General features: G+C 51.2%; 1 protein-coding gene across 1 annotated transcript in view; it reads right to left on the bottom strand.

Moving 5' to 3' along the window:
- The window catches only part of CASQ2 (calsequestrin 2), a 34,220-nt gene extending 27,204 nt beyond the window's left edge, over positions 1-7,016 (bottom strand). The window contains exon 1 of the mRNA XM_040596939.1: positions 6,592-7,016. Within this exon, the coding sequence (XP_040452873.1) occupies positions 6,592-6,825 (234 nt within the window). The 5' untranslated portion in view covers positions 6,826-7,016. The remainder of the gene's footprint in view (positions 1-6,591) is intronic.
- Positions 7,017-27,675: the final 20,659 nt, after the last annotated feature.

The following is a 27,675-nucleotide window of genomic DNA, read 5'->3' as shown; positions in this document are numbered from 1 at the left end:
TCAAGGTCTGGGGCGAAGAACATGAAATAATAACTAAAAACACCACCCATGCCCAGTGAGTAGGCAAGTGTGCGCTCAAGCTAGTCCTTTTAAGCTGCCCCCCCCCCGCCCCCGCTCAGGATGGGGCAAAGGGACCTCGTTATACAAGAGTGAGACCCTGTCCACTGGGAGCCATCCAGCAGTATGGCACTGGGAACCCTCACTGGCACTTTTTTGGGGAGCTGGCCAGTGTGGCAGGATGGCTGAGAGCTAAGAGGACGGGCTGTTCAATGTTTCTCCTCAGTTGCATTTCTGAAAGGAGGAGTGACACAGAAGGGAAGGAGATTCCATGCAGCTTAAGGTCTCGTGTGGCACCTACAGAGGTTGTCTACAACAGCTGGACAGTGAGAAGATCTCCTCAGCTCCCTGCTTCGTAGCCAAGGAAGCCAGCAAAACCCAAGCAGACTTGGCCTTGCACTGAGTCAGCAAGCCAACCCAAGCTCGTGGGGCTCTGCCATGTCTCCAGGTGACATTTGCATAAAAATTGGGTCTCTGGATGAAACCAGCTAGGTTTTCTTTAGATCCTGGGATTACAGCCAGTCTGTGCTCCGAGAACTGTGGTCAGCACACCTCTCCCCGCTCATACTTCAGCAGCTGAGAAAGATGCCTTTCGAAGAGTGGCATGGCATGGGAATTGGGGTCCTACACGAGGTGCTGCTCATCTGAGCAGACTCACTGCTGGGAACTGATGGAGGGACTTCAAAGAAAGAAACTGGGCAATAACAGGTAAAGCAGCCTTGGAAATTGTTTCTGCCACTGTTCTACAGAAAGACCAAACCACATACTTGTTCCTGGACATCAGTGTGCCCATCTGTGAAACGGGGAGCTCTCTGTAACTGGTTTTTGTGACTGGCTTCTCAGTGAGTGAATTGCTCCTAGGTGCTGCTGCTAAAAATCCATGCTCTGCTGGCTGTTGGTGAATTGAAACCTACTTACATGGTCTCGAAGGGCAAAGTAATCCGCACACACTTCTTCCTTTTCCGTCCCTTCCTTCCTTATTCTTGCATTAACTTAGCTGTAGTGGAAGCCACTGCTTTAGTAGCCTTGGGAACCAGAACACCTCTTTTATTAGAGGTACGGACAAGGCGCTGGCACTGTAGGCTCCCGCACATACCTGTCCAGAGGTGTGCCTCATCTCCCACCTGAGGACTTGTTCCGTAGGGACCCAGAGACCTGACAGTTTCTGTGACACTCAGTGAACATGTCTTGTATAAGGTGCCTACCCAGCCCACGAAATTATGTTGAGGCACTGTCTCATCAACATGCCCTTTTTCAAAGAAATAGACCGAAATGTGGGTCTGTGAAACAAACAGAGACGGGTGCTTAAAGAAAGGGCTTGGGTGTATGTTTGTATTTATGTTTATACTCTACCTACAGATGGGGATAAACTAGAATCTTGTCTCCTGGCTCCTATGAATTTCTTGGATAAACTACACAGACCTGAACTTGTAAACCTTTTTTCTGTGTTGCATCTGAAGCAGCGAAGGACTTTCTGCTGTATGTTACATGGCTCTGAAATCCCACAGGAACATCTGCGCTCAAGAGATTTCAAGACCCTATGGGTGGAACTACCCCAAAACCAGCTGATCTTGCACCAGTTTTTCCATCCTGAGCTGGAAGCTGCAGTTGTTTCAACACTTGAAAATAAATCCTTGCTCTCCAGCGAACTGGGAGGTAGGCTTTATGCACAGTTTAACCCCTGCTTTTTACTGGATTCAAAATCTGACTTTCCCTCTCATACCGCAGGTAGCCGCTGGCTGTGTCTGGGCACTGGGAGGATCTCATGCAATGTAATCTCATGGATTTATACTTTCTGGTTTGTAGGAGGAATTTTCCCTTGTGTTACAGAATGGGCCAAATACGAGAGGAGTTTCACTTTGTTCTGCCATTTATCGTTAGAGGCCTGGATGATGCTCGACCTCATCTGGAAAGGGGAGCACCACATCCCTCTTCTCTTACCTCTAATCAGACTGGTACGTGCTAGGGCAGTTATTAATGAATTTTCAGCCCAGGGCCACTGTTGCATTGAAAAGCCTACAATATCCGGGATTGACAAACCTCTTTTTTAAGGATATTTTTTATTAGACATGCACACAGATGACGAGGGAAGAATGACAGGGGAGCCAGGACTGAGCGAGTTTCAGCAGAGGAGAGGGTAACAGTGCATTGCAGGCAGCCTGCTATGGTAGTGAGACAACCTCGGTTGCTGGGGGGAGCTTCTCAAGTGCAAAAGAAAAGCCCCTAACCCCACTGCTCGTTATTCTTGCTACATGATTCCTAGAGACAGGGGCTGGCCCACTGGCAGGTGAAACTACTCCAGTATTTAGGAGATTCAGAGATCAGAGGGAGCGAGGAGAAGGTCTGAGAAGTGGTGGTACAAGACAGGACAAAATAGGGTAGGGGAATCACAAAGAAGAAAAGCAGAACAAATGTTTCTCAGCTTTGCTGGTTTGGTCTTTTCCTTATTTTGCCTTTCCTTGTTACAACCGAGACCTTTTAAGACAAGTAGCTTTTTTTCTTACTTACCTAGTAAATAATTATTGTCAAACCTTGTGCCTGGCTGTTGCATTTGCTTCTTCACTGTGCTCAGCTCATGGGGCATGCAGGGCTCTTGCAAACATTGCCACAGAGCAGGAGTAGCTACTGCCCGTGCCAGGCTGCCTGGTTCAGCCTCTGCGTTGCCCCAGTCAAGCTGCTGGTGCTTTTCAGTAGTCACTGGTGCCGAGTGGAGTCATTGAAGAAAGGCATGCAGAGAAGAGCCCTTTAACCTGAGCTGTGAAACAGCCTGTGCTCATGCTCTCTCTGCCACGGGTTGTCTTCTAACAACCCTTCCCCAACCCTTTTCCACCCTAGCCAGAAGGCAGTAGGCAGCGGCATCCCCGAGCTCTGCTTTGACTAGTTTCCTGACAGCCTAACCCGACAGCCCCCAGCCTTCCCACCCTGACCTGACGGGCTGGCACTGCCACTCTTGGAGCTGTTGTCATGCACAAAAGATGGTCCGAAGAAGTTGCTTTTGCTCCCAGAGGGACCCGCTTGTCCCCGGCCCCTGCCCTCACCAGGCAGCACCCAGCAGTGTAGGTGGCAGGAGCTGTCAGGGCTCCGTCACGATCGTCATCACCTTCATTCCTTTTCTAACCTGGAAAGGGACCCTGGGCTCTGTAGGAATCTGGTAACGGTTCCCCGTACTCCTGGGAGCTGAAGACCCCATGTGCTGTCCCACTGTAATTTGTCAGCTCAACGGTGACATCCCTTCTCTGGTGATAGCTGGTCTGCACCCTGAGCTTTTCACAGCGTCAGTCAGTCCTGCACGCTGGGCTTCTGTCCTGGGAAGGACGTTTTTCCTACCAGATCACTTTCTTCTTACCCTGCTGTTTAGAGTTACGGCTTGGGGAAGTCCTCAAATATGTGCTTAATTTTACCCACGTGTGCCAGGTTTTCAGCTTGATTTCCTAAGGATGAGACCCTTGTGATCCTCTTCTCTCCCCCCCCACCCAGGTCTGGCTGTCAGCTGCCTCCCTTAACAGTTTTTCTAGCTATTGGCCCTTTTCAGCCAATTTTTTTTCTGGAGACAGGGATCTCAAGCATAACAAAGCTATTGCAAGTTTCATGAAGAGCAGGGACTTGGAAGGGAAGAGACTGAAGTGCCCTGAAAGAAGGCAGTGTTGTCAGGTGAGCCCAACCCCTGTAAGACACCAAAGGACCCAGTTAAGAGAGAGCCTCATGTGCTCCTCGCGTGGGAGAAGCCCCAGTCAGAGCTTGTTGCTGACCTTGAGCTACATACTTCAAGGAAACCATTCTGGATCTCTCCTGTTCTTTTCCTGGTGTCTGATATTTCTTCAGGTCTTTGGAATTCTACCCTTCTCATAAGGTGCGTGCGGGAGGAACTGAAAGGGTGGACTCTTCGGGGGGTTCTGGACTTAACAGCCATTAAGCCTATTCCCTCCCATGTGCACACACACCCATTCATCAGGCAATAGGAGGTAACAACCCTTAACCACCCACAGATCTTTGCTCAGCTCTACACCTGCCTGTGTTTTAGACGAAGGTTCCCTATTATTCCTAAATGATGGAGACCAGTGCCATTCTGTGGAAGGGGAGCTAAGGACATGATGTTTTCCAGGCTGTGGAAGCACCACATCTCACTGTGAATCAGCAGGTGAATCATCAGCACAGTAAGACGGAAAACGAGGAACTGCTCCAGAAAGGAGCATCTGCACCCTGCGCCAGGAACCTCTCGTTCTGTCCAGCAGGGAATAGCGAGGGCTGGAGTGGTTTTGCCTCTTGGATATCTCATTTCAGGCGTAAAGGACCTTCAGTGCTCAGAGCCCTGAACCTCTACTGAAATTAGATACATAAAGCCTTCCTGAGTGAACTTTTCCCAGGTTTGGCTGGGAGGAGAGGCCCTATCGCTGCCCCTGTGCCCACCCAGCAGCTCACCATGCCGAGTACTTGCTCAAATTATGGGACAACTGGGTTCAGCTGCTGGCTGCCTCCGGGGGTCTGATCCCAGGCAGTTCATCTCCCAGGTGAGTGGCTCCCACCTCAGCCATGGAGCCACTGCAGCCATTTCTTTCCTTCTCCCTGTCCTGGTGAATACGTGGTGGGGTCCCACAGCTGGATGAGCTCTGGCAGGGGAGATTGAGAGTGACCTCCATGGCACAACACGTTCTGGTTGGAGGTGAGGGAGGTGTATGCTGTCACAAGATGGAGCAGATTACAACCTGGCTTGCCCACTTGCTTGAGTTAGTACAGAAATTGGGAGCACTAACACCTTGCTGGGCTGTGTCCTATGCAGGATAGGACACATCCTATCTTCTCTGTTGCCTTCCGAGCCTCCGTCCCCGTCTGATTCCCCTGGGCGACAGAGGCAAAGGAGTGCTCAGTCTGCAGATTGCTCTTGTGCTTGGGCTGTCAGATTGCTGCTGCTGAGCTCCCAGTCCGGGGCGGGGGGTGGGACACGGGGAGTGTGAAAGGTGCACTGAACCAGCATTGCAAGTGCTTGGGAAATTTTGAGGTCAAAGCCACAAGTGCCGGCTGCTGCGTGGCACGCTTGGCTGGTGGCTGAGCCTTGGTGGGCTGAAGCGCTGCGATTCTCTAAAGCCTGTGCAGATCTAATCCTCAATCTCTTGCCCAAGGTCACAGAAGAAGTCCATGGCAGAGAGGCAACTGGAAACCAGATCACCCGAGCCCTAAGCTAAAGGATTCACTGCTGAATCAAAGCCTGCAAAATAAAGCTTTAAGCCACGTTGTGTTGTAGCCATCGCACCCTTGATATGGCTGATTGTTAACGGGTATAGGTGTCATGGGGGCTAAAACTGATAGGACACAGCAGATACCTGCCTCTGTCAGGTTTCTATAAATACATATCTAGTAACTGCTTGCCATCTATCAGGCACGAAATAGCTATCCTGTTAAATAACAATGCAATTATACTGCCAACCATAAACATTTCAGCTGGAGCACCCGTGTTATTTTTTCTTTTCTTTGACAAATGTTATTTGATTGCTCACCTGAAGCAACTGTTTCCTGACAGGTGAGTAAAATCTGTTTAGTTTTTTATCTTCCTTCTTGTCAGCCTTGCCAAGGACGTCAATAAACTTTGAACTTGACAATGGACTTTGTCAGATCCTAGCCCTCAGCAAACATATTTCCTAATTCACGTTTGCTATACTCCTAGGGGTGAGATGCATTTTCTCTCTCGACCTGATAAATATAGCTTATGTGTTTCTTCTGCAATTCTCACTTTCTTTCCAAATGTGTCTTTTAGTTAAGAGGGAGTATTTGTAAGCCCCTGGTAGGAAATGAGCACCTAACAATCTAGGCTTGCCGCCATATGATTCCCTAGATTTTCTGCAAGAAATAATACTATGAATCTACTTTGTAATTTTTACCATGATTTATTTTACTGAGGAGTGATTAATCATTCTTTCACCAAAGAATTAACAACACTCTTTTTTCCAGCACATAGTGAATGGTTGCATCAACAAATGACTACAAACTGATTCCAAGCAGGCAACCAAGTGTCAGAAAAACCGAAAGGGATTTAATGCTGCACCAACAGGGAGCTTTTGAGAGAGGGAGCTAGGACACTTGTTTGCAGCACGGTTTGGTAAGGCTTCTTGGCTGATTGCTCCTAGTGACAAAGAAAATGGGACCAAATCCAGAGTACAAAGGGGATACTGGCTTGCACAGGATGAGAAAGGGTCTAAAAAATTCAAGCTACAGACTCGGGTCTGTGCTGAGATTTGGGAAAGTTCAGCTGAGCTGAGTTCACGTTGCTGAGGTTTGCAAGGTTGCTTGCTTTTCCCTGCATTTCCAACGCATGATCCAGAGAGACTCTTTCCCGGCAAACAACTCAGAAGAGCACCAAAGAGCTTTTCCCTGGGCTTTGCAGAACTCAGGAGCCAACTTAAATCCAAGTTAACAAACGCAAAATTTTGGATGCTCAACCCCCCCATGCACATGACCCTTTGTCCCACCCCATAGCTCCTCTCCACAGCTCCAGACAAGGCTGTGGTACTGACCCCAGCTGGGACATGCAGTGGCGCTTACCTCCAGGACCATCTCTGTCATCTGGAACTGCTTCTGGGAGACTTTGTCCGAGCTCACAGGCTCATGGAAGAGCAGGCAGAGCATGTCGTACTTCTTCAGGGCCTGCTTGTAGTTCTTCTCGTTGAGGTCAATCACTCGGTCTTTCCCATCGTAAGTGGGGAAGTTCAGTCCCTCTTCTGCCTTGCAGCAGAAAAGCAGGTAAAAACCTGCCAGGATCCAGCAAGTCGCCTTCATGGGGGAGCCCTTGGTGTGCAGCGGAGGGCAGGTGAGCGTCCCCCTCCTTCTTAATTTGAGAAGAGGGGGAGACGAAAGGGTCCAGGTGAAGTTCGAACCGAGTTTCTCTTTCTGCTGTCTTCCTAGTGATCAGTGCAAATGCAAGGCTGGTGGGGAGCAGCCGCCTTCGCTGTCCTGGGCTCACAACAAAGAGACAGACAGGAGAAGCTGTCTGGCCAAGCCCTGGATACCTTACATAGCTGTGTCCAGCTCCCGTGTCATTAGGAACTCCATTTTTAGGAAGCAGTTGTTTCAGGCTAAAAATAAACCCTGCAATGAATAAAAAGGACAGATATGACACCATTGAGGGACTTGCTGGCACGCTGCATCATCTGAGAGAGAGGGAGCAAGCAAGAGGGAGGGAGTGGAAGATGTCAGTGCTGGGACTGTGCAGGCAAGGTTTGCAAAGGGGCAGACCTGACTTGCAGAGGGAACCAAGGCACAGCCTGTCCTACTGGGGCTTAACAAAAATAGAAGGTATTTACCGCAATTTATAATAAGGGTATCTCTCTTCGTATCCCCTCGGGCATCACAGTGATTAGGCTTTGGGTAACAGATCTCAGGTTAAACGGTTTCAGAGCCTCATCTGCATTGCTAGAGGAAAAGTCCTGCTTCCTCAGCAGCGAAGGAGGTGAGCGCTCATGGGACTCCCTCCTCCTCCTCCTCCTGCCTGGGGCACCAGCTGGAGCTGCCAGCTGACATTCAAGCTCTTTGCTGAAGCACCTTCCCTACCTGTGGGGTACCAGGAGAATTGCTGGCCCCTGGACCTGTGATCCCAAAGCTGAGGGAAGCTTCTCTTGCAGCCTCCCATGCCCACAGGAATTACCAAGCCCATTACCATTGCTGGCGAGCGGTTAAACCCTCGGTGTGCTATGGGGGATGAAAGGCAGGAGGCATGTGCCCAGGCCAGTGGTTTGGGACAGGAGGCAGTGCTCTCCTCGAGGTGATGGACAGATGCCACCATTGCTGCTGGCCTCCCTTTCTGGGACCTGCCTGTTGGCCTGGAGGATTTTTTGACACAACCCTGTTGCATTTCCCAGCAAGCCATCCTGCATGTTCCTTCCTCTTCATTTCCAGGGAACGGTGACAGGTTCCCCCTTTCCGGGGAGCTCAGCACCGGCTGCCGCTTTGCTGCATCACCTGCACCACGCTGCTGGGGGAGAACAGTTCGGTGGCACAGGCTTTCACCTCTTCCCCTCCTCTGACCGGGCTGTCACAGCTGCCCCATGATGGGCAGCGACAGGCAGGTGGAGGCAGGCCAGCTGGCTGCAAGCCAGCCCTGGGGCTGGTGTGGATCTGCAGGAGAAGGCATGCGGAGGGGCTGGCAGAGAAGAGCTTGACAGGGGGCACACGTCTCCCCACCCATGCCAAAGTGATGGTCTTATCAGGCCTCCTCTTTGCGTGTTGCTCCATCACAGCCTTGCTCCATCCATGACGGGGAAGAGATGATGTCCCTTCTTGGTGCATGCAAATCCCGCCCCAGCCAACTTTTCCCATAGAATCATTGAATGATTTAGGTTGAAAAAGACCTTTAAGATCATTGAGTGTAACCATAAACCATTTAATTGTATGGCTGGGATTATTTCAATATTTGGAGTGAAAAGCAAGCATTCCTTAGCAATTCTAGAATCATGGAATCGTTTAGGTTGGAAAAGACCTTTGAAAAAAAAAAACCATCATTGAGTCCAACTGTAAACCTTACACTGCCACGTCCACAGCTAAACCCCAAGTACCACATCTACATGTCTCTTAAATACCTCCAAGGATGGTGACTCAACCGCTGCCCTGGGCAGATTATACCCATGTCCTCGGTGACTTAGGAGCACGTGTCCCCCTCAGCTTTCGCTTCCAACCTGAACAGCCCACGACACACTGACTGAAACTCTGTGGGCAACAGTTTCCAAGTCTCTCTTATTTCCAAAGCCTCCTCTTAGTTTCTGCTCATGCCTTCCCAGAAATTCAACATTTGCCTGCAATTTGAAGTCCTAATGACGAAGCCTGAGGAATCCAGGTAAAAGCCAGGGCAAGACGACATCCAAAATACACTCCCTACTGAGGAGTTCGGGAGTACAGGGGTGTTCGTTTTTAGAGGGAGATGTGACAATCCTGGATGTCTGATTGCTTTTAGTGGGAGCCACAAGACTTATGTCACAGTGGGTGGCAACGGCTGGCCAGGCTTTTGCTGAATGTTTAGGCTGCAAAACAGAACCGAGCTTGTGGGATGACCAGCCGTACATCAGGCTGGTGGTTGCCTTTGCATGAACCCATGGATTTGGGATGCAGGAGCAGGCTTCCGCTGGCATCAGAGTATTTTTTAAAGCAGGCACACATCAGACAGGGCTGTAAAAATGAAATGTTCACAGCTACTTCAACATTGGCTTCCCAGGCTCCTGCCCTCCTTTTATTCTTGTAGATCTTCAGCAATTGCTCCACTTTCATGCTGCTCAAGCTATTCTCTCTAGTCTGAATAACTTTTTAATCTGCCTAAAAATAGACACAATCCCATTTTCATTTTCTGCTCTTTTTGCTGTCAAAAGAAGGAACAAAAATGCTTTCTGTTCAGAGAAAGTGTTGCCTCGTTACCCCTAGACACATCTATTTTATCTTCCCCTGGCATGAGTAGCAAAGATCCGTGACTGTTCGGCTTCACCTCCGCTCAAAAGGGGATTCCTCCAGCAGACCAACAGTGGATGTCATGGTCATCCGGAGGGTCCATCTCCTGGTCTCTCCGCTCAAAACCTCAGTGGGACTCTTAGTGCTAAATTCAGTGGACATTTTCTATGGTCTTTAGCTCTAGCTGTACCTATCTGAAATTGAAGATACCTCGTTCACTAAGTCAGGAGTGGTTTAAATGTCTGTACGCTTCCTAGAACGCAGAATTTATGTGTTTGATTCGAAAGCGATAAACCCATGAAGACAGTCAGGATGGATTCCTCAAAATCTGAACAACTGCCTCGATCACCTGAACTTCTTAACTCTAATGACCTTTAGTGAAAGCAGATGTTCTCCTTGTAACTCTGCAGATACAGATCTGAAATCCTGGATTCACGTGTTCTGGGATGTCAAGAACAGCAGTTAAATACAAGTCTGAACAGAGCTGCTTTTTGTCCTGGGGGGCTGTAGGATGCCAATAGCAGAGCTGGGACTGAAGCAGATACTCCCACAGCCTGACAAAGGCCCTGAGGATTGTGTCTTTTTCTTCACCATCTCTCTGGGTCCCAATCGCTGCACACTGAAACGTGCCCAGCTCTGCCCCAGAAGTAAATCTCCTTGGAGTTCGAAGCCGTCCAGCCACACTCAGATAATAGTGTAGGTTGGGAATTTTGGGGCAGGCTCACTGTCGAAAGGACAGTGTGTAGACCTCACGGATTTGGGGATCCAGAGTTTTGTTGAAGGACCATTTCTACAGGGCGCTGACATAAGGTTTCTCTGTGCATCAGATCCTCCCCCACGGGGTAGGAGCAACAGCAGATGTCCATAGGAGGGAAGGATGAGGGGGACAAAGAGCTTCTCTGCAAAATCTTGGATTTTGCACTCACCAGCTCACTACAAACACCTTGTGCTATCTTTTTGCATAGTCCAAGGTCTTCCTGGTCTCATTTAGCTGCCCACGCTTGCACCACATCTGTTTTTGTGCCATGCAAGGGAATGAAATGGTCAGCACCGTATCCTGGGCCACTTGCCTTTCAGATCAGGTAGCTCGTTCCCTGGCAAAGCTGGCATTGTTTGCCCTCTGATACAAGTCAACTGCCAAACTCAGCCTCCCAACTCTTGATTACTTAGCCATTGACTCCTTCAGACATTCTGCTACTGCATCTCTTCGTTCTGCCTTGAGAAACCGGTACAACGCTCTCCCCTCTGAGACACTGCCCTCTCTCTGAGCAATGAGCTGACCGGGCTCAATGCCCGTCCACCCGGGCAGGTGCCCACATCGTTCGAACAACCTTCCAAATTGGTCCCAAAACTTCAGGCGAAGAAAGAGAGAATGCAAGGAAAAGCTTGCTGTTGGTTTACCCACTGTTCTAGGCTCTTTGGTGTACATTCATTGAGCACAATCCTGGCTCCTGGGAATAAGGCTGGAAAACTACCCCTGACATTTTCATTGAAGCAGGATTTTACTTCGTTTCTTTGCGTTTTGTGAGGATAGGTAGGCAGCAACAGCAGGCTTGCAGAAATGCTGGGTGGGGACATAGGATGAATAAAAATTTCCTTCTTGTTGGCTTTTTTCCCTACTTGTATTATAAATTAGGGATATACATTTGCTGTTCTGCCCTCCTGGCTGCTGCAGCCACACTCCACACTGCCATCTCACCTTCGTTGTCCTTTCTATCTCACACAGTAAAAGAGGTCCCCAGCCACCGCTGATCCAAATGCTTCGGTGAGGCTTTTTTCTAGGGCTTCAGGATTTAAGGTTCTGCTTTAGCTAATCTCTTTTCAAGCTTCTAAGACCTTGTATGTTTTGCAAGATAGGAGTGTTCAGAAAATATGCCTTTTGCCACCAGCTACCCAAGCAAGGTCACAGCTTGTAATAACTTGCAGTGCACTGCTCTCATCCGGGTGGGAGCCTCAGAGACACGCTGAACCTTCCTAGTGAGATCGAGGGGATCACTATGATCCCGAGGAAAGCTCTGCAGTGTGAGAAAAACTAGTTCTCTCTCCCTTCCCTCAGCCCTGAAAGGTGACAGGCCCTTTGTGGTGCTTTACGTTGCCTGTACTCCAATGCAGTCATGTCACTGATGGCAAATACAAGGCAGAGAAGTTGTGTCATTTGCTCTCCCTCCCTTTTTCTCCCATTTTAAACTGCCAGAGATCTTTGCAGCACCTGACAATGTTTTGTATATTTTGACTGAGGTGTCCTGAGACCTGCCGTGTGATAAGAAGATGCTATAAACCCTTCTGTTTTCTGACACACAGACACTGGCTTTGATGAGGAGATTAAAACACAGCGCAGACAAAAGCACTTGCTTATATTAAATTATATAGAAGTTATAAAGGGAAGATCAACGAGAAGACCCAGGAGTCCTGACTCAATCTCAGCCACATAGACATTTCAGAAAAGTCCTGTCTTTTTTAGGCATCGTGTCCCCCAGAGCAAAGTTACTCTGTGCTACCTTATGGGGATCATTGCACCTCTCTGCCTTTGGGATCTGGTCTGGCACCTGTGTCTTCTAGAGGTCAGAAAGTACTTTAGAAGGTCAAAACTGATCCCAGAAGGATTGGGATAGTTACCTCCTAATGGGATTATAAACCCTACACAGCAAGAAAGGATTTAGCTAAGACCTCACTTGTGGCCAAATGGAAATGGGCCCATTGGCATGGATGGAAACTGGGTGGGGAGGAGAGCAAGAAAACGAAAGTGAAAAGTGTAAGGAGAAATACTGGAAGCAGACAAGGCTGCTGCTTCGTGCAGAGGTCTGACAAGGGACAGACGAAGGCAACCTGCTGCAGCCCCTGGGGGACCCGTCAGGTGGGCTGGCGAAGGCTGCAGATAGCCCGCAGCAGGACACGGGCAGCGACCTGCCTGCTCCTCCCGGCCGGGCTGGGAGCTCTGCCAGCCCCTGGGAGCAGGGTATGGCTTGTCCGCCTGCAACCCACCCTGGAAAGGATGGAGGGGCTCCCTGGAGGGCTTCCTGCAGGTAGCACTGGGATGGGAGGATTTTCTGAACTGTTTCTGTTGCTTATGCAGGTGCCAGCAAACAGGTGCTACCTCTAATACACCCCGACAATTTCAAAGAAAGAAGAGCTTAAAAATGGCATTATTATGAATTGCAACCGGAGGGACGGCTTTGCGCCTGGCCGTACCTGCGCTGTGGTCGACTTGTTAGTAGAAGCCTGAATCCTAGCAATGGGTGGGCAGAGATGGTAAAAAAACCCACCAGAGCTGCAAATGTCCCAAGAAAGACCATTTCTTATGTTGTGGGCTCCAGGTAGAGCTGATAAGCTCGCAGGGCTACGCTGAGGTGTCCCATTGCTCCCTTTGTCTGCAAAACCGCCTTTCTCACGGAACGGAGCAACTGGCACCCTGCCCAGGGACACCAGCCCCAGGTTTATTCCCCTGAGCCCCTAACGAGACCCCACGTTTGCAGGACGTTGCCCCTGCGAGGCCGGGCAGCAGGGAGCTCTGTGCCTTGTGGGAGCCTTGTGGGAGCACATAACTGGCATTTGGAAGAGACTCTCAAGCTAGTATCTGGTCTTCTGGTTCTCTCTAACCTGAAAATGGGGAGATGTGACAGCCATAGCCTGGTTAGTAAAATCTTCGCCTTGCCAGCAATCACAGTGAGCTGGGGTCCTACAGGTGTGACCCAGAGCTCTGCCGATCTCATGCCCGAGGCAGCCCGAGCAGAGACCCAGCACCCTGCTGCCTGCAGCGGGCTCCTGCCCACCTCCTCTTCTGCAGCACCTGGGAGCAAGAAGGGGCCTGACACACATTTCGCACTGGGAATTTTGGGCGGTTTTTGATGTATGAGCTCCTAAAGCCATTCTGATGCCCGTGCAGGTCTCTGCAGAGCAGTTTTAAGCTGGTTGGTGAGAGGTCTTTTTTTTCCCTAGATATCTCTAATGCACCCTACTTAAGAAAAACTCAAGTGCCACACTCTGAAAAACTCTCCCCTAGGACAAGTCCCATGGCATGTCACTGCCACCCTGCCCCATTTTATGTCACCTTCCTGTGCTGTGATGTTAAAGCAGTTGCCCCTGAGACAGGGGCATAATGTCCCCCCTGGGGGAAAGGTGCAGATGGGTGCTTCAGGGGGGACAGGAGGTGATTGTCGGTAGGAGATGGATGTTAGAGTTTTCCACTGCTTCAGGCTTCCCACAGGGCTTCTGAAAAACCCTTCTGTGTCTCAGCTCTCCATGGGGACCGTGCCAGCAGGGTGCAGGGATGGTATGATGTTGCAAGATGCGGTGCAGGGATGGTACGATGTTGCGAGATGCTTAGGCACTAGACTGAAGGGGATTAGTGCCTTAGGCAAGCAGGGAGCCTGGACCAGGCTCCTGAAGGTTTTGTCATCCTGGAGAGCTGGAGAAGGGGATGCAGCTGCTGCTGGCCATGTTTCTGGGAGAGCTGGTTCAGAGACCAGGCCAGGTGTCTTCTACTTAGAGATGCTGAGAGCTGACTTCTGGGCGGTCTCTGTGCAAACCCAGCGATCCACAGCGAAGCTCTGAGCTGGTTTAAAAGTGTGGCCCAAAGCTGCTCTCCCCTGAGAGCTGGGGTGTGAATGAGTGCAGGCTGAGCTCTGGCCCAGGTACCTCAGCAGTTTCGAATAATATAGTAATAATATAACCACTAATAATAAAGTAAAAGAAATAAACCACATGGTCTGACACAGTATGTCCCCTTCTGGAAACCCTTAGGCACAAGCAGTCTGGCCATTTCCATCAGTCTCCTGCCTTTTTCTTGGAGGAGGTGGGATCCCTGGACTCCTGCCTAGCTTCGGCCATGATCAGTATGCCCGAGCACATGTCCCTGCTTGCACGCACCCATGCACACATGAACCACCTGTGCTGCTTCCACCCATCCCTCCGGGGCCAGGGTCTAAAACGGGGATCCCATACCAGGCAGAGTCGGGGTGGCCAGCTCTGGGGTGCCACTTGCACCTCGGGTTTCTCCTAGCCATGAGAGCACTGGCGTATTTAATAACATCGTGATGATTGGAGGGTGTTTAATTTAGCGGTGTGGCGCCGGCTGCTGCTGACAGAGCTGTGCCTAGCAGATTTACACCTGTTGCACTGGAGTGGTAGCTCAGTAGCTCAGCTCCCCTTTGCTCCCATCCTTCTGTGCTGCCCCTCAAAACCTTCCCCCTCCCCTTCCCCTGAGCGTGACGCCTGCGGGGCGCAGCTGGCAGGGCTGGGAAGAGCTGGGATGAGCTCACTGTGCCACCAGGAACCTCATTCCTTTTGGATGATGAGCTGGACAAGCTTAGCGTGCTCCTTAATTTTGTAAGGGGACAGAAAGGATTTGCTGCTCTTGAATTTCTTCTCCGTTTTAACCTCCCTCTTCTCTACCTGGACTTTGTACGGTCTGGGACGTGCCAGAATCTCTCTAAAAAGTCTGTTGGCAAAGCCAGGCACTGCCATTTCTAGGGTGAATAGGTTTCCAGGCAGTACTGATGTTTTACAGGCAGCCCTTTATGCATGCTCCAGGCATGCCTTTTTTTTTTTCTTCCCCCCTTAATGCCAGGCAAATTTTTAATCCAAATTCTTCTATGTGAATAAGCCCTACTGGCAGCAAACCTGCCACAGATATTGGTATGTAGCTGGGGTACAGTTACACAGTGCTCCCAAGGATTCAGAAGTAATGACTCAGGTATCCCCTTCCCTCAGATCATTAAGTCAGCCTAGAATCCAGGGAATCTAAGAACTGTTTTGCTTGTGATATTTTTTCCCCGCATGGCAGCGTCTGGGTGCCTGTGCTCAAGCTTTTGCTTGCAGCCACAAAAGAGGGCAAAGCTTCTTTATTAAAGCTGCTCTGAAAATGGAAGCTGAAATGCTGGAGTAATAAATAGCACAAAACCTGCTGTCAAAAGCCACACAAGGACCTGAAAAATCACAAACTAGATGATGATACCGTTGAAGTTAACAAAAAGGTGGAGACTTTGCCTCGCTCCTTAGGGATGGCCAAAACCTGCTGTTGCAGCTGATGGTGGGAAGCAGCACGTCTCTGCCTTACTGAAAATGAGCTGCGACCCGTGACTCGGGGTGGCAAGCAGCTTTTTGGCCGGAGGAAACATTTCACCAGCTCCTTTTGATTCTTTTTGCACCTCTCCTTAGAAATTGTCACCCGTGCTTGAAGAGGCACTGGTTTGTGTTGCTGAAGAGCCTCCTCATCCCAGGACAGAGCACTTCTGAGCCTCATGAGGCCGGAGCCCAGCCCAGCCCACTGGCCATGCCTTCTATGAAAAGCTGGGAACTGGAGTCATTCCACGTGGTGTGCTCATCTTTCCATCCACCCGGTGAGGCTGAACGCTTCGTGGAGCCCTGCTAGAAGGGAGAGACCCCCAGCAGCAGCCTCCTGCACCAGCCCTGTCCTGGGATACAAAAAAAAAAAAGCCCAACACACCCCAAAACATGCAGCCAGCACTTTCCTGGAGAAAAGGCTCTAGCTGTGTCTCTCCAAGCCCAGGGTGTTGTGCCGGAGTGTGGCTTTGCTTGGCTTTCTAGCCCGGGCTCCCTGGCTAGGCACCACCTGGCCGTGCCCCGAGCTGCAGCGGGCGCCCTGGCTGCCATAAAGGGCTGCTGGGTTCGCTCGTATTTATAACACTCGCCTCTGCTGCGGTGTGCCAGCTTGCAGAGGTCAGCTCTGCCCCGGGCACGGGGCTCATTCCACAGGGGGTGCTCCTCTTTCCATCCCCGCGTGCCAAGGGGCCCCCCACCTGCTGGCAGATGGGATGGGGGTGGCCGGCTGGGGGGCACGGCAGAACGCTCCAAGGGGGGAAGGGGGATGGGGCCAAGAGGGTGCACAGGCGGTACGGCGCCACGTTTCTGGTGTAACCTCTGGGAGGTGTGTGGCTTTCTCTAGGGGTGCAGGGGGAGCATGAGCCACTGCACCCCCGTGGGAGGCAGGCTGTCTCCAGGCAGGTGGAGAGTTTTCTCCTTCGGGTGCATTTCAGTTGGCGCTGTGGGTAAGGAGGGTCTCAAAAACAACGGGCATGGCTCCGGCACCGGCTGTGGCTTGGACCCTTCTCCTCTGGGTCTGCCAAAGATGCCTTTGGACTGACTTGTACCGCTGCCAGCTGTACAACATGGTACACTCCAAGTGGCGTGATAGCAAAGAACTTAGGCCACCAGATGCCAGCCTGTGGCCAGCATTCAGGTATTCCTCATGGTTTGCCAGGGAGAGCAACCTAGGACATTGCTCTCAACAGGTCCCTTACTGCGTGCGGTGGCCCTAGTGAAGGCTGGAGACCCCTGAATGGGGGCTATTTTGGTGGGCAGGAGATACGAGTCAGCTCAGAGGATGTGAGAGGTTTTCGGTAAGGAGTGAGGTTGTACGTTGGTGGTCACCTTCGTCCTGTCTCAGAGCACGTGCGCGGTGTCAGGGACCGGCACTGCCAGCTCAGCTCTTCCTCCTCGGGAGCCGCACGTCACCGCTGTGTGTAGCATCCGCACGCTGAAGGCTGCAACTAAGCTCCTACAAAGCTCCCCAGATTAGCAGGTGTGGATATACAGGGCAGGGAGGGAGTAATCTGAGCCGGAGGGAGTTAGTTAGTGCAGTCAGGCAAATGTCATATGTGAAAAGAGGATCTAAAATGATCCAGCACAGCCACTTGTGATCAGCTCTTACCAGCCAGTAGCAGGAAAGAAATAGCTTTATTTTAGTAAATATAACTGATCCCCACCCTTCCTTGGTCAAGATCTTCTTCTTGACCAATTTTTTGCCCCTTCTATTTTTTCTCTGGTTTGTTTTTGGTTTTGTTTTCGTTTTTTCCTTCCCATTTCAATCTAGTACAGGGGGAAAGATTTGCAGGAGGATTACAGAGCTTCTCTTATGCTGCCCAGGACATTTTGACAAAGATACAAACGCCCGCCTTGCCATAAAGTGACATTTTCTGGACTACTTATATTACTATTTTGTCTGAGTTAAACCCTGCAGATTTATGAACACAATGCCCTTTTGAAGGCCAATTTCAGGCTGCAGTCATTTCTGGATCACTGTTCATTTGCAAGTAGCAGATTTGCAGGGTTTAAACAGGCAATTAGATATATAAGGCTGGTCTTGTGAAGATGTGAACCTTCTTTTATTTTCTGCTCCCACAGTTTGTTCTGATTACTGTTTGTCCAGATTAGACCCACAAAGCAGAGATTTAGGCAGCTAAACGAATCAAGACAGGGCCTGATTCAGTCATGCATTTAATATTTTTCAAATCTGCTGAAGACCCCAAGTACTTAATACTTAAATAAGTCCTTTTGACTTCCATGTGTTGTGAACATACACGGAACTGTGTGGCTGAACAGCATCATTTATGCTGACAGCGTGAACCCAGATAATGGCACATGCCAGAAAGGGAAAGACTACCTCAGAATCATCTCAGGCAGGTCCTCAATTATATTAGTTGCAGTGCTAATTGAAAAATATCCAGCTAAAACTCTCTTGTGGCAGAAAGCACAGATCCTGCAACATAAAGGACTCTACAATTATGTTTTAATTTGACAAAACTGTTCCAATAAAACAGTGGCAATATTTCTTTTGACATTTTTAATTGCAATATTTTTATTTTTATTCAAAATTTCCTTCCTGTACTTAACCAGATGAGAGCTGGCAGACCACTGCTTGAGTATCAGCCACTAGCTCCCCCCCTTTACTGGAAGCACCATGAAGGGAACCTGGTGATCCTGGTACCCAGGGTAAGGGTTCAGGAGTGACCAAACCTGCCCTGAGTCCTCAGGACCTGAAAGACTTCACTTATTGAACCCTGCGGCACCAGACACTACGACCAGCTGCTGTCTATAGCTACCCAGTGACAGTAGATTGGCTTTTTTTTGCCTGTAAATTACTGCACACAGGTAGGGAATTTATTAGCATAAGTAAAATTCAGGAGCAGCACTCCATCTGCCTCCTCACTGATGCTGACATGCTGCGAGACGTTGACCTTCTCCGAAGTGTCAGCTTGTATTGCCCTGAACCCAGCAAAAACACTTAGACCTGTGCTTAATATTGCATCCCATTAGGTTTGCCCTTGCGCTAGAAGTTAAGCAAGTGGGTCAGAGTTTTCCTGGATCAGAGCCCAACTCCCCAAGGTCCTTCAAGATTTAGCTAGATAGAGCTTCTTAAATGATATGGTACAATTAATACAATGTGATTCTGCTCTCTTTTCTATTAGTGGCTGGTTGGTGATGGGTAGGCTGGGCTGGCCGGGAGCAGACATCCAGTCATCAGCACTTTCTCACAAACTATCAGCTGTACACACATCACTAATTTCTAATTAACGAAGTCCCTTCTGGGGCGCCTTTTTGTAGCTGACCAAGACTGTCCCTTCCTGCAGAGCCAGTGCCCGCTTGCCGAGGTCTAAATCAGCACCCCAACTCTGAAACTCGAAAGTGACTTTGCTTTAGCTCGGAGTTGTGGGAAGACTGGGAGCAGCTGCTGCAGGGTGGCCGGGTCATCGGGCTGAGCTGGTGGCTCTTGGGTCTCCCAGGCGGTGGGATACAGCCCCGTGTGACTTGCATGGTGGTGTGCCTGCCGCTGCAGGAGGCAGGGACCCCTCCTCTCCTCTGACACAGGCAAATAGGCGCTGGGGTGACTGTGGCCGCTGAGTGGGGTTGCTCCCTGCAGCCTGCTGGCCTTGGCTTCTCTGCCCTGGGCCTGTTCTGTTCCTCAGGTCCTGCAGGGTCTGCGTCCTTCAACAGGAACACAGCGACCAGGCGTCCCTCGCACGCTCAGGGCGCGGAGGAGCCCGTCGGTGAGAGCAGCCACCCATGGCACTGGGCGCTGGGCGCTGGGCGCTGGGCGCTGTGCAAACGTGGGGCAGCAACACCGGGAGTGGGGAGGGACACACGGGGGAGGCCAGAGAGCCCCGGCTCCTGGCCAGCACCCACGTGGACACTGACACCTCACTGACCCCTGCGCCGTGACGGGGTCGCTCTAGTTCCACGGTTCTGCGTGGGCCAGGGCACTGCAAGCAAGGCTTGGTCCTGGGGCGAGAACCCAGCTCTGCCCCTGCCCGGCCGCTCCCTCCCCAAGCCTGCAGGCGCCGTGCCGCGGGTTTGAGCCCTCCCTGTTCCCCGGTGTGGGATACCCGTCCAACCAGTTCAGAAGTTACGGGGACACGGGCAGGGGGCTGTCACCCACGCAGCAACACAACGCTCAGGAAATCACCGCTGAGCAAAGACACGCCACGAACTCTGTCCTGCGTGTGTGTCCCCCGCTCCCTTCCACCCGTGTGGGGGCCCTGACCCGCCGCCCTGTGCCCGGCGCGCCCCCGCGCCCCCCCCCCCCCCGCCGAGAAGCCGCTGCCCCCGCGCCCCCCCGCCGCGGGCAGGGCCGGGCTCCCCGCGCCGCCGCCGTCCGCCGCCAGGTGGCGCCGCCGCCCCGCGCCTGGGGCTGCCTGCGGCACGCACCGCCCGCCGGCTGGCACCGCCCCGTGCGAGGGCCAACAGGTAAACCCGTGCCTGGGCGGTGAGGGGAAACCCGTGCCTGGAAGGTGACGGCAAACCTGTGCCTGGAAGATAAAACCATGCCTGGGAGATGAAGGTAAACCCATGTTTGGAAGGTGAAGGTAAACCCATGCCTGGAAGATAAACCCATGCTTGAATGGTAAACCTGTGCCTGGGCGGTGAAGGTAAACCTGTGCCTGGGCGGTGAAGGTAAACCTGTGCCTGGGTGGTAAACCCGTGCTTGGAAGGTGAAGGTAAACCCGTGCCTGGAAGATAAACCCATGCCTGAATGGTAAACCCATGCCTGGAAGAAGCAGCAGCAGTAATGTCGTGTAAGGGATGCTATCTTCTTCCTCATCTGCCTCTCCAGCTCAGTCTCCTGACCCATAACACTGTTTGGTCTGACGGCTGCTCCCTGAGCTGTGCCAGCAGCCTCTCAAGGGCTTACACCACAGTCCAGATCGAAGAACAGGCCCTGTCCAAGAAGGACCTTCTCCTTGTTCCATTGGGTGGTGTTTGAACCAGAAGATTTTCCAAGCTGTGGGCACCAGGGTGATCCCTGCAAACCAGTGCTCGCACAGCCATCAGAGCGGCTGAGGGGGAGGAGGAGCAGCTGGGTCAGGGGACCTTTAGAGGTGACAGCTTGTACGAAGTTCAGGTCTTGGCTTTCCATTTTTAAAACCTAAGGTTTCCCCCAGCCCCAGCAGTTGCAGAGGGCAGCTCGAAATCATCATCCATGGCAGGCTTTAAAAGTTCAGAAACCAAAGCATAACAGAGCTTGGTCCCTCCCAACCACCACCACCACCACCCCCCCCCAAAAAAAAAAAAAGTCTATTTAAATTAATCTTACAATTTAAAGTTGGTCATGTAATTTCGAGGGCTATGATTTTGGGGTGGGTGGGGGCGAGTTTTAAAGGTGTGATAAACCCTTGTCCCCAGGTTGAATCCAGCAGCCAGGCAGAGCCCTCCCTCGCCCGCGGTGGGACGTTGCACAGTCTCTCTTCCAGCATGGATGGAACCAAGGGTGCACGGCCGGCTGGGCTCAGGTTTAGCCCCGTCTGCTTCACCCCAGTTTCATGCCAACTCAGCCTGGCATCACTGCCCTTTTTTGTAGACCAGAGAGAGGAGAAAGTCAGGGTGAACCGCAGGGGGGTCTTCAGGCAGCTCTGGGCGAGGGCTTGCAGGCACAGATGGTGCCATGCCCCCCAGGGCCGGGGTGCCCGCAGCTATGCTGGTGTGCGGCTGAGCAGCGCCCTGGGGATTTGCACGTGCCCTTTGCACGCCTGGCAACAGCGATTTGAATGACAATGGGGTGAGGGGTAGGTTGGGTGGAAAGATGTTTCCACGTCTGCATGGGCTGCTGCTGGCAGCTGCAGTCCATCAGCCACCCTCGCCTCCCCTATCAATATCCTTTCCCCTGAGCTGGAAGGACTAAGGGATAATTTAGTCTTTATGCTAGTTTGGACTTTGCCTGATTACCAGCTGAGCCTGATTAAATAGGCCTTGCCTTCCCTTCTGGGAAATACTCCAGACAGCATGGAGGGACCGTGGCTCCCCCTGCCAGTGCTGCCACTGCCAAGCCCTCTTATTTCATTTTGGATTGCAAGGTGGGCTGCTTGTTCTCTCCGCTATCCTCCGTGTGCACCCACCATCTAAGACCAAAGGACCAAGTTTTTTCCTGAGGACCCTCAATCACATAGGCAGGGCTTAAATGCAAATGCATAGAGCCAGCTGCTGGGGAGCTGAGCTCTCCTGACTACTGATAACACAGCTACTGATGGAGCTGGGCCCTGGAGCGAGAAGCAAGGTGGAGCCCATCTTCAGGTGGGCCTCCTTACCCACCTCAGTTTCCCTTTTCTTTGACAGCTTGGCATCTAAGCCCCAGTCTGTGCCATAGCTACACTGGGTGTCTTGTTTTTTCTGTGTGACTGGGAGCAAGAGTGAGCTGTCAGGTAGAAAACGGTTCAAGCAGCAAAGCCGAAGATCTGTTCAAGCTGATATCCCAGCTTCAGCTCTTTTGGTGACAACAGAGCGCGTGGCAGGCTGGGCAGCGTTGAAGTACCGGGAGCTGGCAGCAGCTAGCAGTGGCAGTCCAGCAGCCAGCCCATCCTCCCCCATCAATAGGGGATTGCCACTTAGGAGCACTTGGATCAGCCAGGCGCAAGATTCAGATCTCCATCTGTATCAGCAGTTCTGTGGAGTTCCGATGAATGCAAATTTTGGCTTTGGACTTCTGCAATTTTCAAAGTTAATTAACGTACAGTGCTTTACTTGCTGTCTCCGTCGGCTTTGTATTAGCTGGGATCCAAGTTTAAACACTGTAGGTGGGTTAGAATGGTCATGCTCCCACAGCACAGGGGAGCTATGCAGGGAGGTGGAGGGAAATAACTCAAAACTAGAGCCAGGACTGGTTTAACAGCATCCCTGCACAGCTGAGGTATTTCTGGAGCAGCCTCTGCTGCACAGAGGAGTTACCACAACTTTGGAAGCTCAATGAAAACACTTGACCCTTGACTTGCACTGAGACCTCTGGCTATTGATCTCAGGAAAACTTGGGAGAGTGGGCAGCCGCGTCCTGCAGCGGCTCCAACCCCTGAGCCGCTCCGCCTGCCGTCAGGAGCCGTCACAGAGAACTCTCCCTCCAGCCCCTCCGCACCATCTCCGCAGCCTGTGGATAGCTGGGACTCTGTGAGGGTTTGGCTCCATCGCCTCTGGAGCTCCCTCTGAAATAAGTCCAGGCTGCTCTTACATTGCCTAGCAGTGTCTCTTCACCAGGGTACAAGTCCCCCTCCTGTAACCTTTTCTCATAGGTTCTGTGCTCCAAGCGCCTCAGTGTCTCAGCTGATGCTTGGAAGTTTCTCAATATCCCCCTGGAACTGGGGGGATCCAAACAGGAGAAAATATCCAGGCACAGCCTCGCCAGCGCTGAGCAGCTTGGGATAATAATTTCTCTCAATCTGCTGGCCACCTTCCTCCTAATGTAGCCCAGAAGGTGGGTGGCATTATTTGCAATGAGGCCACTCCACTTGGCCTCCACGTGTAATCGCTCGGTCCTTTTCAGCTGGACACAAACGGGTATTTCTGCACTAACAGATCATAAAGGTCCAAGGAGTGCTGCTGATGGCACTGAGCCCCCCTCCCCCCCTGCTAGCTGGCATTTGGGATGTAGCCCCCCAATCCCCATTGCTGGTGGTACCCTGGGGGTGTGCCCGTTTACTGTTCCAGGCATCTGAAAGGATGCGGGAGCTGGGGTACGCCAGGCTGTATCCAGCTGCTGACAGCTGCTGTCCCAAGCAAGTGTGAGAGGATGGAGCTCAAGCAGCGGTGGTGTGGGAGCACCAGGACACAGCCTGGCTCAGGCTGACCCCTCCCGTGGCACTGCAGGCTCAGGGAGCACCGTGCTGTCCTGCGCTCAGAGGCACAGATGGTCTGAAAGAGAGTCTCTGGTACATGATGGAGCAAAACATCACATGCAATTTTGTGACAACTTTATTGGACCAAAGAGCTGTCTTTCAGCATCCTGATCCCAAGCTTGGCTAGTAGCAGCTGAGTAGGGAAAAGGTATAGCTACCAGGAGGAGGATCGCTTTCTACCTACCAGGCTTACTTTTATAACTTTGGGGCATTTTGGAAATACCCACAGAGAGGAGTTTGATCAATCTTCCTATGTCACAGCGTAACTGGAGCAGGACACTCTCAGCCCAAGCTATTTGCTGGCTTTGCAGCTGCACTGTGAGGAACTTCACCCACCCCCCGCCCCAAATAATTTAGAGGTGGAATATCTCCCTCCAAGTTATTGAAATGTTCTGAATATTTCAAATATTTCATTTTAAAGAAGCTTGTCACTTAGGGTTGTTTGTTGTTGGGTTTTTTTTTTTAGGGTGAAGCAAAATATTTCCATTGACCTGAAATTCGTTTCTTTGCAGAGATTTTGTTAGATGTGAAACTTAACTGGTTTTCTGGCATGCGGTGAAAGCAAGAGTTGAATTTGTAGAATTGCCTCTGTCAGGAAGGTGGAGGAAAAGGGAGGAACCACAGTACTCCTAGACTTCAGCTGACCCTTCTGACTTGTAAGTTTTGATTTTTCTGGATTGTTGGGGTTTTTGAGTATTTTTTCCCCTTGTAAACAGGTTGTAATAGTCTGGCTGAAAGCATTGCTGGGAAGAGTGAAAGCTGCTGAGCCATATCATGTTTGCCGAGCCCAAACTTCAAGTGTTTTGCTTTGGAAAGCTTGGGGGCCTGCGTTCCTTGGTTGGCTGACTGGGTTTTTAAGAGCAGGATCTATTTTCTGTTCCTGGTGCCGTACAGATGTGCTAATGGCAAAGTGTCAGCCTAGAGATAATGATGTTGTTCTTACAGGCTGCTGAGAATGGTGGTTGGTGGTTTGGTCTCTTCTGCTAACCATTGCCTGCCTAAAGGGCTGTGCAATTAAAGCTGAAGTTCATTGCTTGTGGGGTGGGGCAGACCTCAGGGGGGATGCTGCTAACCGCAGGTGTTGGTGGGGAATGGTGCTAACTGCAGGTGTTGGTGTGCTGCAGCCCCAGTCCTGGGCTGGGAGCACTGGGAGGTGCGCTGCAGAGATACAGGGGTTTCTCCGGAACTTTTGTGCCGGGTGATGCTTCCTGGCCCTGGCTCCCTTTGCTGTGCTACTTGCGCTGCGATCTGGGGAGGCCGTGCCATGCCTGCTCGCTGCCCACACGGGCCCACCAGAGTTTATGAGCCGTGCTCTGCACCGCGCTGAGGTGATGCTGCTTCAAGACACAAGCGGTACTTCAGCCAATAAGAGCAGTAAGGCCCCAGGTGGCTTGTCACGGAGCCTCCACCTTCATGGTGCAGCTCACGTGCAACCTGGACCCACCACCCACAGAGCCACCCATAAGCCTTCAGCTCACCCCGTGCCAGTTGGGTGGCGGGGGGCTGCACTGGGGCTCTGCCCCTGCTGCTCTTATTTGTGGAAACGGGGCAACTGCACGTGGAAAAAAGTCAGGAGAGGGTACCTTGCCAGTCGCTCATCTGCTGGCAATAATCTGAAGCTCGCATGTCGCAGCAATGACGTGCAAAGGAGGTATGTGGCTGTGGAAACCTGCCTCTGCACGCCCAGAGAACACATGAGAGCTTGTGAGCAGAGGTACTAATGCTTCTCTGCTGTGCGCCCCCCTCCCCCCCCCCCCCAACGTGTTCCTCCTGCAAACAGCCCTGTGGGGAGAACCACTTCATTTTCTGCTCTGCGTTCGCTATACTTGCCTGGGGAATATATATTTCCCTGGGGAAAAAATGACAGCTATCTTTTCTTGAGACTACATGTCAAATGCCTGGGGCTGTAATGAAATATAGATCTACCTGATGCTGGCCATAGCACACGGGTGTTTCCTTATACACTTGAGGAAAGAGCCTGCCACATCTCCAGCTTGCAGCAGCCTACAGCAGCTGGAGGAGAGCCACTCTCAAGCTCCGCTCACCTTGTTACCCAGCAGCTAAATAAAGACATGACGTTCGTTAGGGTATAGTAAGGCTCCTGGGGAAATATGATCAAATACAGAGGTCAGCCGGGGGCTTTAACCAAGGACCCTGTTTGGGGAATCGGTTCCTGACTCTACTCGTTTTCACCAGTTCTTGTTTCAAAGCCACCAAGTGCCCACCGTGCTTCTGATCTGGGGGCACTTTGTTGAGCACCTGCAGATGTCTGACATGTATTCCCTTCAGGCCAGACCCCGTTAGAGCTGGGGAGGGCAGGGGGGTGCACACAGAGCCAGAGCTGGCCTGGAAAGGAAGGAGGGGGCACCAAGACCCAAGTTGCCCAAAATCCCTTTCGGTGCTGCAGTGCAGGTTGCCACCAGGGAAGGGGAGCAGGAGAAGCTCTGGATCCAGAGGAGCATAGTCCAAGCATAGTCCGAGCACAGCGTGTGGCTGTGGTACAGCAGCTTAATGAGTTGCCGTGTCCCAGCCATGCCGCAGTAGCCACCTCTGTGTGCCCCGCGCCCCTGATGGGTGTGTGGTGTGCGGCGGGGTGTTAAGGAACCCACCTCACCTCCCCATCTTCACAAGCCAAGCTAGTTCAAATGGCTTTGGGTTCCTCGCAAGCTGTAGGTGGTCACCTCTGCTTGGCTGCCGTGGGATGGTGAGCCACCAAGCTGCAGAGCTTGGAGCTGCTTGTCCATCTCTGAAGTGAGGAGTCAAGCTTTGCTGGAAGATGTTTCCCCATATGCTGCCACAGGAGATCATGAGGGTCAATGACCATGCACAATTTTTAAAAAAGCATTAAATATTTGTTTACATGGTGCTTCCAAGACTTCTACCAGTAAATATGGAAAAACTATGCAAAAGCCATGATGGCAACAGAAGAACTCAGCTTTCAAGTGTTACAGCCTACCCTGGCTGCAGAGACTGTGAGAAGATGTTCTCAATGGACAGGTAGTCCTTCATGGCTGATAGCAAGTTTTTGAGCACCTTTTCCAGAAGAAGCAGCCTTGGCCCTTGCTGGGAGGCTGGGCTGGATGAACCTTGCCCCTGGTCTGGCAGGTTCAGCCTGAAAGCTCTTCGCAAAAAAAACCACAGTAAATGTTCCCAGCTCAGTTTTTAAGCTAATTTGATGACAATCTTTTTCAAGCAGCCTCAACACCACATCAGTTGAAGGTTGTTTTTTCAATTGTGCAGCTGAAAAAAAAAGAAATTACCTATGAGGGCTTTTGAAAAAAAAAAATATTTTTAATTAGTTGGTGAGGAATCATCCTTGGTAAATGCCTAGTAGCTGGCTCGATGTGGGTCTTCTGTCTGCCTTTGTGTGTGGGTACATATGGTCTCGGTGGATGTGCATGGAGTGGAAGCAGTCCTGTTCTGTAGGTCCCCAGTGCTCAGGTTTGTGTTTGTGTACTGGGAGCGTTAATGAGAACAGACTGCCTTTCTTTCCCTTCATTCCCCAATCCCATCTGTTCAAACAAAAGGCTGAAAGGGAGAGAGAGCCGAGACCCTGCTGGTCAAGAGGGGATGGATAATAACACATATCCTTGGGCTACATTTCAGCACATGCAACCCTTTCAAGCTGTGCTAAAGCTTTTATTCAGGCAAGAGAAAGAACAACCAATATAAAATAAGTTTTTTTTCTTCTTTTTAAAAAAGCTGCATCAGGCCTGAAGGTTGCTACATTCTGTTCTATCCCTCTAACATTTAAAAAAACTGAATTATCAAAAAAGAGTCTAAACCAGCACTGATTATATATGTGTGTGTGTACAGACAGAGCATGGCAGTGGGCTAGAGCAAGCGGCATATGCAGAGGGGCCAGGGATGGCTTGGAAAGTCAATTTTCACTGTGTTTGCACATGGTAACAGTTCCAGATTCGTGTAATTAACTATACATCAAAAGGGTGTGAAGGAAGATATATTCCTCTCCACCTTGGGGATTTGATGGGTACTTTGCAATTCATGGTTAACCCCCCATTCACATATTTGTCATTATGGTCGTGCCAAACAACTCATCTGAAGATCAAAACAGCTTTCTCGGGGACTGTTACAGTGAGAGCAGCACAAGAGACGGCACCTCGAATCCCAAAGCGGGTACTGAGCGGCAGAGAGGGATGCAGCCCTGGATGGCAGCGCTGGTGCTCAGCCCTCTGCCAGCCGTTCCAGGGACGTCGTAATGGTTTACGGGAGAAAAATGGTCTCAAATGCCATTAGTTTAATGCTTCATAATGTCGTTGTGTCTGTTTTAAATGCAATCACGGAG

This window comes from Falco naumanni, chromosome 5 (genome assembly GCF_017639655.2).
Source record: "Falco naumanni isolate bFalNau1 chromosome 5, bFalNau1.pat, whole genome shotgun sequence".
Taxonomy (NCBI): Eukaryota; Metazoa; Chordata; class Aves; order Falconiformes; family Falconidae; genus Falco; species Falco naumanni.
This window is presented reverse-complemented; position numbering and strand designations above follow the sequence as displayed.